General features: G+C 44.2%; 1 protein-coding gene across 1 annotated transcript in view; it reads left to right on the forward strand.

Annotated features, from left to right (window-relative positions):
* Window positions 1–8,566, forward strand: part of LOC311125695 (epithelial membrane protein 2-like) — an 8,685-nt gene extending 119 nt beyond the window's left edge. The window contains exons 2-4 of the mRNA XM_084199729.1: window positions 1,912–2,020; window positions 2,506–2,646; window positions 7,505–8,566. Coding sequence (XP_084055855.1) covers window positions 1,912–2,020; window positions 2,506–2,646; window positions 7,505–7,674 — 420 coding nt within the window. The 3' untranslated portion in view covers window positions 7,675–8,566. The remainder of the gene's footprint in view (window positions 1–1,911; window positions 2,021–2,505; window positions 2,647–7,504) is intronic.
* The last annotated feature ends 947 nt before the right edge of the window (window positions 8,567–9,513 follow it).

Genomic DNA, 9,513 nt, shown 5'->3' on the forward strand with positions numbered 1-9,513 from the left:
CAGTACATACCCAGCTCTTTGTCCAAAAGTCAGTTAATGCATGCATACAGTGCATTCGGAAAGTATTCAGACCCCTTGACTTTTTCCACATTTTGTTACGTTACAGCCTTATTCTAAAATTGATTAAATAAAAAATGCTCCTCATCAATCTACACACAATACCCCATAATGCAAAGCGAAAAACAGTTAAGGATTTTTTGCAAATTTATTAAAAATTAAAAACAGAAATTATTTACATAAGTATTCAGACCCTTTGCTATGAGACTCGAAATTGAGCTCATGAGGTCGAAGGAATTGTCCGTAGAGCTCCGAGACAGGATTGTGTCGAGGCACAGATCTGGGGAAGGGTACCAGCATTGAATGTCCCCAAGAACACAGTGGCCTCCATCATTCTTAAATGGAAGAAGTTTGGAACCACCAAGACTCTTCCTAGAGCTGGCCGCCCGGCCAAACTGAGCAATCGGGGGAGAAGGGCCTTGGTCAGGGAAGTGACCAAGAACCCAATGGTCACTCTGACAGAGCTCCAGAGTTCCTCTGTGGAGATGGGAGAACCTTCCAGAAGGACAACCATCTCTGCAGCACTCCACCAATCAGGCCTTTATGGTAGAGTGGCCAGACGGAAGCCACTCCTCAGTAAAAGGCACATGACAGCCCGCTTGGAGTTTGCCAAAAGGCACCTAAAGACTCTCAGACCATGAGAAACAAGATTCTCTGGTCTGATGAAACCAGGATTGAACTCTTTGGCCTGAATGCCAAGAGTCATGTGAAGCATGGTGGTGGCAGCATCATACTGTGGGGATGTTTTTCAGCGGCAGGGACTGGGAGACTAATCAGGATTGAGGGAAAGATGAACGGAGCAAAGTACAGAGAGATCCTTGATGAAAACCTGCTCCAGAGCGCTCAGGACCTGAGACTGGGGCGAAGGTTCCCTTTCTAACAGGACAACGACCCTAAGCACACAGCCAAGACAATGCAGGAGTGGCTTCGGGACAAGTCTCTGAATGTCCTTGAGTGGCCCAGCCAGAGCCCGGACTTGAACCCGATCGAACATCTCTGGAGAAACCTGAAAATTGCAGCGACGCTTCCCATCCAACCTGACAGAGCTTGAGAGGATCTGCAGAGAAGAATGGGAGAAACTCCCCAAATTTATTTTATTTATTTATTTTACCTTTATTTAACTAGGCAAGTCAGTTAAGAACAAATTCTTATTTACAATGACGGCCTACACCGGCCAAACCCGGACAACGCTGGGCCAATTGTGCGCCGCCCTATGGGACTCCCAATCACGGCCGGTTGTGATACAGCCTGGAATCGAACCAGGGGGGGTCTGTAGTGACGCCTCAAGCACTGAAATGCAGTGTCTTAGACCGCTGCGCCACTCGGGTGTACCAAGCTTGTAGCGTCATACCCAAGAAGACTCGAGGCTGTAATCGCTGCCAAAAGGTGCTTCAACAAAGTACTGAGTAAAGGGTCTGAATACTTACGTAAATGTAATATTTCAGTTTTTGTAGTTTTAATAAATTTGCAAAAATGTCTAAATACCTGTTTTTGCTTTGTCATTATGGGGTATTGTGTGTAGAGTGATGAGGGAAAAAAAGTCTGGAAAAATTCAAGGGGTCTGAATACTTTCCTAAAGCACTGTACATATTCATGTAGGGGGTGTGTCCTGTTCCACAGTGTCTTGTCATATATTTGATAGCTACTTCCTGTCCTCTCTAGGCATGGTGGGTGATCTCTGCTCTCTCTAGCTACTTCCTAAATGTTCTCTCTCTGTCCTCTCTAGGCATGGTGGGTGATCTCTGCTCTCTCTAGCTACTTCCTAAATGTTCTCTCTCTGTCCTCTCTAGGCATGGTGGGTGATCTCTGCTCTCTCTAGCAACTTCCTAAATGTTCTCTCTCTGTCCTCTCTAGGCATGGTGGGTGATCTCTGCTCCAGGAGGCAGTGTGATTTATACTGATCTGTGGTACTCCTGTAATGTCACATGTCTCCCTGTCAAGAACAGTGCTTCCACTGACGCAGGTAACCTAACGGCTCTTATCATGAAGTATGCATGTCTGTTTGTATACAGTACGTCTCTGAGTCTCTCTCTCTCTCTCTGTCTGTCTAACACTCCTCTCTCTCTGTGTAACACTCCTCTCTCAATTCAATTCAATTTAAGGGATTTATTGGCATGGGAATCATATGTTTACATTGCCAAAGCAAGTGAAATATATAAAACAAAAGTCACAAACAGTCTCTCTGTCTCTGTCTCTCTCTCTCTCTCTCTCTCTCTCTCTCTCTCTCTCTCTCTCTCTCTCTCTCTCTCTCTCTCTCTCTCTCTCTCTCTCTCTCTCTCTCTCTCTCTCTCTCTCTCTCTCTCTCTCTCTCTCTCTCTCTCTCTCTCTCTGTCTCTGTCTCTCTCTGTCTCTGTCTCTGTCTCTCTCTCTCTCTCTCTCTCTGTCTCTCTCTCTCTGTCTCTCTCTCTCTCTATCTCTCTGTCTCTCTCTCTCTCTGTGTCTCTGTAGCCTATCTGCAGGCCGTCCAGGCCACTATGATCCTGTCCACCATTCTCTGCTGCGTGGGGTTCTTTGTGTTCATCCTGCAGCTCTTCAGACTGAAACAAGGAGAGCGATTCATTTTTACAGCCGTCGTCCAGCTACTGTCTGGTGAGTGCCAATACTGTTCATGCTAAAATATACCACTCAAAAGATATACGTCTACGCCAGGTTTTCCTACTGTCTGGTGAGTGCCAATACTGTTCATGCTAAAATATACCACTCAAAAGATATACGTCTACGTCAGGTTTTCCTACTGTCTGGTGAGTGCCAATACTGTTCATGCTAAAATATACCACTCAAAAGATATACGTCTACGTCAGGTTTTCCTACTGTCTGGTGAGTGCCAATACTGTTCATGCTAAAATATACCACTCAAAGGATATACGTCTACGCCAGGTTTTCCTACTGTCTGGTGAGTGGCAATACTGTTCATGCTAAAATATACCACTCAAAGGATATACGTCTACGCCAGGTTTTCCTACTGTCTGGTGAGTGGCAATACTGTTCATGCTAAAATATACCACTCAGAGGATATACGTCTACGCCAGGTTTTCCTACTGTCTGGTGAGTGCCAATACTGTTCATGCTAAAATATACCACTCAAAAGATATACGTCTACGCCAGGTTTTCCTACTGTCTGGTGAGTGCCAATACTGTTCATGCTAAAATATACCACTCAAAAGATATACGTCTACGCCAGGTTTTCCTACTGTCTGGTGAGTGCCAATACTGTTCATGCTAAAATATACCACTCAAAAGATATACGTCTACGTCAGGTTTTCCTACTGTCTGGTGAGTGCCAATACTGTTCATGCTAAAATATACCACTCAAAAGATATACGTCTACGTCAGGTTTTCCTACTGTCTGGTGAGTGCCAATACTGTTCATGCTAAAATATACCACTCAAAGGATATACGTCTACGCCAGGTTTTCCTACTGTCTGGTGAGTGGCAATACTGTTCATGCTAAAATATACCACTCAAAGGATATACGTCTACGCCAGGTTTTCCTACTGTCTGGTGAGTGGCAATACTGTTCATGCTAAAATATACCACTCAGAGGATATACGTCTACGCCAGGTTTTCCTACTGTCTGGTGAGTGCCAATACTGTTCATGCTAAAATATACCACTCAAAGGATATACGTCTACGCCAGGTTTTCCTACTGTCTGGTGAGTGCCAATACTGTTCATGCTAAAATATACCACTCAAAAGATATACGTCTACGTCAGGTTTTCCTACTGTCTGGTGAGTGCCAATACTGTTCATGCTAAAATATACCACTCAAAGGATATACGTCTACGCCAGGTTTTCCTACTGTCTGGTGAGTGCCAATACTGTTCATGCTAAAATATACCACTCAAAGGATATACGTCTACGCCAGGTTTTCCTACTGTCTGGTGAGTGCCAATACTGTTCATGCTAAAATATACCACTCAAAGGATATACGTCTACGCCAGGTTTTCCTACTGTCTGGTGAGTGCCAATACTGTTCATGCTAATATACCACTCAGAGGATATACGTCTACGTCAGGTTTTCCTACTGTCTGGTGAGTGCCAATACTGTTCATGCTAAAATATACCACTCAGAGGATATACGTCTACGCCAGGTTTTCCTACTGTCTGGTGAGTGCCAATACTGTTCATGCTAAAATATACCACTCAAAGGATATACGTCTACGTCAGGTTTTCCTACTGTCTGGTGAGTGCCAATACTGTTCATGGTAATATACCACTCAGAGGATATACGTCTACGCCAGGTTTTCCTACTGTCTGGTGAGTGCCAATACTGTTCATGCTAAAATATACCACTCAGAGGATATACGTCTACGCCAGGTTTTCCTACTGTCTGGTGAGTGCCAATACTGTTCATGCTAAAATATACCACTCAGAGGATATACGTCTACGTCAGGTTTTCCTACTGTCTGGTGAGTGCCAATACTGTTCATGGTAATATACCACTCAGAGGATATACGTCTACGCCAGGTTTTCCTACTGTCTGGTGAGTGCCAATACTGTTCATGCTAAAATATACCACTCAGAGGATATACGTCTACGCCAGGTTTTCCTACTGTCTGGTGAGTGCCAATACTGTTCATGCTAAAATATACCACTCAGAGGATATACGTCTACGTCAGGTTTTCCTACTGTCTGGTGAGTGCTAATACTGTTCATGCTAAAATATACCACTCAAAGGATATACGTCTACGTCAGGTTTTCCTACTGTCTGGTGAGTGCCAATACTGTTCATGCTAAAATATACCACTCAGAGGATATACGTCTACGCCAGGTTTTCCTACTGTCTGGTGAGTGCCAATACTGTTCATGCTAAAATATACCACTCAAAGGATATACGTCTACGCCAGGTTTTCCTACTGTCTGGTGAGTGCCAATACTGTTCATGCTAAAATATACCACTCAAAGGATATACGTCTACGCCAGGTTTTCCTACTGTCTGGTGAGTGCCAATACTGTTCATGCTAAAATATACCACTCAGAGGATATACGTCTACGCCAGGTTTTCCTACTGTCTGGTGAGTGCCAATACTGTTCATGCTAATATATACCGCCAGATATACGTCTACGTCAGGTTTTCCTACTGTCTGGTGAGTGCCAATACTGTTCATGCTAATATATACCACTCAGAGGATATACGTCTACGTCAGGTTTTCCTACTGTCTGGTGAGTGCCAATACTGTTCATGCTAAAATATACCACTCAAAGGATATACGTCTACGCCAGGTTTTCCTACTGTCTGGTGAGTGCCAATACTGTTCATGCTAATATATACCGCCAGATATACGTCTACGTCAGGTTTTCCTACTGTCTGGTGAGTGCCAATACTGTTCATGCTAAAATACCACTCAAAGGATATACGTCTGCGCCAGGTTTTCCTTGCTATAAACCAATGTACCTACACTGTAATTGCATCTGGCAACATAGGGTATTAGTTCCTTCAGAAAGTATTCACACCCCTTGACTTTTTCCACATGTTGTTGTGTTACAGCCTGTATTAAAATGTTTGTGTCACTGGCCTACACACAATACCCCATAATGTCAAAGTGGAATATAAAAAAAAAAAAAAAAAATGAAAAGCTGAAATGTCTGGAGTCAATCAGCATTCAACCTCTTTGTTATGGCAAGCCTAAATAAGTTCAGGAGTAGAAATGTGCTTAACAAGTCACATAATAAGTTGCATGGACTCACTCGTCATGCAATAATAGTGTTTAATAGTGTACCCCACACATACAGATAATTGTAAGGTCCCTCAGTCGAGCAATGAATTTCAAATTCAACCCCAAAGACCAGGGAGGTTTTCCAATGCCTCGCGGAGAAGGGCACCTATTGGTACATGGGTACAAAAAAAAAGCAGACATTGAATATCCCTTTTTCTTTTTATAACAAACATTGTGTTGAAAATTCCAAATTGTTTGCATAGTCAACTTACACACAGCACTGACACACACACTTACCCCACCAGACATGCCACCAGGGGTCTTTTCACAGTCCCCAAATCCAGAACAAATTAAAGAAAGCGTACAGTACTATATAGAGCCATTACTGCATGGAACTACATTCCATCTCCATATATTTGTCAAACATATATTTGTCAAATAAACAGCAAACCTGGTTTAAAAAAACTAGATAAAGCAACACCTCGCGGCACAACGCCTCTCCCCTATTTGACCTAGATAGTTTGTGTGTATGTATTGATATGTAGGCTACGTGTGCCATTTTTAAAACATTTATGTAGTTCTGTCCTTGAGCTGTTCTTGTCTATTGATGTTCTGTATTATGTCATGTTTTGTGTGGACCCCAGGAAAAGTAGCTGCTGCTTTTGCAACAGCTAATGGGGGATCCTGAATAAAATACAAAATAAATACCAAAATACCCTTTTGAGCATGGTGAAGTTATTAATTACACTTTGGATGGTGTATCAATACACCCAGTCTCTACAAAGATACAGGAGTCCTTCCTAACTCAGTTGCTGGAGAGGAAGGAAACCGCTCAGGGATTTTCACCATGAGGCCAATGGTGACTTTAAAACAGTTACAGAGTTGAATGGCTGTGATGGGAGAAAACTGAGGATGGGATCAACAACACTGTAGTTATTCCACAATACTAACCTAATTGACAGAGTGGAAAGAATGAACTTTATGTCCTAAATACAAAGCGTTATGTTTGGGGCAAATCCAACTCGTCACTGAGTACCACGCTTCATATTTTCAAACATGGTGGTGGCTGCATCATGTTATGGGTATGCTTGTCATCGGCAAGGACAAGGGAGTTTTTTGGGGGGATAAAAAGAAACAGAATAGAGCTAAGCACAGGCAAAATCCTAGAGGAAAACCTGGTTCAGTCTGCTTTCCACCAGACACTGGGAGATGAATTCACCTTTCAGCAGGACAATAACCTAAAGCACAAGGCCAAATATACACTGGAGTTGCTTACCAAGACGACATTGAATGTTCCTGAGTGGCCAAGTTACAGTTTTGACTTAAATCGGCTTGAAAATCTAATGGCAAGACTTGAAAATGGCTGTCTAGCAATGATCAACAACCAACTTGACAGAACTTTAAGAATCTTAAAAAATATATAATGTGCAAAGTGCTTAGAGACCCAGAAAGACTCACAGCTGTAGTCGCTGCCAAAGGTGATTCTAACATGTGTTGACTCAGGGGTGTGAATACGAGTGTAAATTAGATATTTCTGTATTTCATTTTCAATAAATTATGGGGTAATGTGTGTAGATGGATGAGATTTTAGTTTTTTTTTTAATCCATTTTTAATTCAGGCTGTAACGATGTGTAAAATGTCAAGGAGTACGAATACTCCTGAAGGTCACTGTAAAGCAGGCCGTTGCAGTGTTCCGGTTTAAACGTCCTGTCAGTTGTAGGGGTTCTGTACCCTACGACCTTCCTATCCTAGTTCCTAACTCCTCCTCCCCCCCCCCCCCTCCCCGCAGGCCTGTGTGTGATGATCGGAGCGTCCATCTACACGGCGGAGAGAGAGGGTTTTACGGAGGAGTCTCTAAGGAAGGGGGGATACGGTTCGTCCTACGTCCTGGCCTGGGTCAGCTTCCCCATGACCCTCATCAGTGGACTCATGTATCTGGTGCTGAGGAAACGCAAATAGACGCAAACACCCCATAATATACCCTGGAAACCCTATCAAACCCCTCATGTATCTAGCGCTGTGGAAACACAGACACAGCAACACCCCATAATATACCCTGGAAACCCTATCCAACCCCCTATCAAACCTTGACAAGGAGCCAAGGAGAGGACGCTCTATAGGACTGTTGGAACGTAGCCCAGTAAGCCCCGCCCCCTGAGGATTCTGCTTCAGGAAGAGAGCAATACAACACCTAGCTATGTTAGTCCTAGTCCATAGAGTACACCTGGTGTAGAAGACAAGGTGGAATATGTAGGATTGTCCGTCTGTCTGCCGGCCTGTCTGTGAGTTGGTCTGTCTGTCTGCCTGCCTGTGAGTTGGTCTGTCTGTCTGCCTGGCGGCCTGCCTTTGAGTTGGTCTGTCTGTCTGCCTGCCTGTGAGTTGGTCTGTCTGTCTGCCGGCCTGCCTGTGAGTTGGTCTGTCTGTCTGTCTGCCTACCTGTGAGTTGGTCTGTCTGTCTGCCTGGCGGCCTGCCTTTGAGTTGGTCTGTCTGTCTGCCTGCCTGTGAGTTGGTCTGTCTGTCTGTCTGCCTGCCTGTGAGTTGGTCTGTCTGTCTGCCTGGCGGCCTGCCTTTGAGTTGGTCTGTCTGTCTGCCTGCCGGCCTGCCTGTGAGTTGGTCTGTCTGCCGGCCTGCCTGTGAGTTGGTCTGCCTGGCGGCCTGCCTGTGAGTTGGTCTGCCTGCCGGCCTGCCTGTGAGTTGGTCTGTCTGCCGGCCTGCCTGTGAATTGGTCTGTCTGTGAGTCTCTCTGCTTGCCGGTCTGTCTGGTGAAAGATGCTGAGATGTTAATATCTAGAACATTAAAGAACAGGGGTGGGATGATAAAACTGTTCAAACTTGAATAAAACTAAATGAAACCCACTAAAGGAATGTGTGTCTGAGGCTTCACTGTAACAATACACCCACTATAGTGATGATTTCCCATAGCCACAGGCTGACAGTCTGTGTGTTAAAAACAGGATCTTCATGATGTCCCACAGTCTGACAGTCTGTGTGTTAAAAACAGGATCTTCATGATGTCCCACAGTCTGACAGTCTGTGTGTTAAAAACAGGATCTTCATGATGTCCCACAGTCTGACAGTCTGTGTGTTAAAAACAGGATCTTCATGATGTCCCACAGTCTGACAGTCTGTGTGTTAAAAACAGGATCTTCATGATGTCCCACAGTCTGACAGTCTGTGTGTTAAAAACAGGATCTTCATGATGTCCCACAGTCTGACAGTCTGTGTGTTAAAAACAGGATCTTCATGATGTCCCACAGTCTGACAGTCTGTGTGTTAAAAACAGGATCTTCATGATGTCCCGTAGCCACAGTCTGTGTGTTAAAAACAGGATCTTCATGATGTCCCACAGTCTGACAGTCTGTGTGTTAAAAACAGGATCTTCATGATGTCCCACAGTCTGACAGTCTGTGTGTTAAAAACAGGATCTTCATGATGTCCCACAGTCTGACAGTCTGTGTGTTAAAAACAGGATCTTCATGATGTCCCGTAGCCACAGTCTGTGTGTTAAAAACAGGATCTTCATGATGTCCCACAGTCTGACAGTCTGTGTGTTAAAAACAGGATCTTCATGATGTCCCACAGTCTGACAGTCTGTGTGTTAAAAACAGGATCTTCATGATGTCCCACAGTCTGACAGTCTGTGTGTTAAAAACAGGATCTTCATGATGTCCCACAGTCTGACAGTCTGTGTGTTAAAAACAGGATCTTCATGATGTCCCACAGTCTGACAGTCTGTGTGTTAAAAACAGGATCTTCATGATGTCCCACAGTCTGACAGTCGGTGTGTTAAAAACAGG

Source organism: Coregonus lavaretus (genome assembly GCF_964263955.1).
Source record: "Coregonus lavaretus genome assembly, contig: HAP1_SCAFFOLD_2932, whole genome shotgun sequence".
NCBI classification, from domain to species: domain Eukaryota; kingdom Metazoa; phylum Chordata; class Actinopteri; order Salmoniformes; family Salmonidae; genus Coregonus; species Coregonus lavaretus.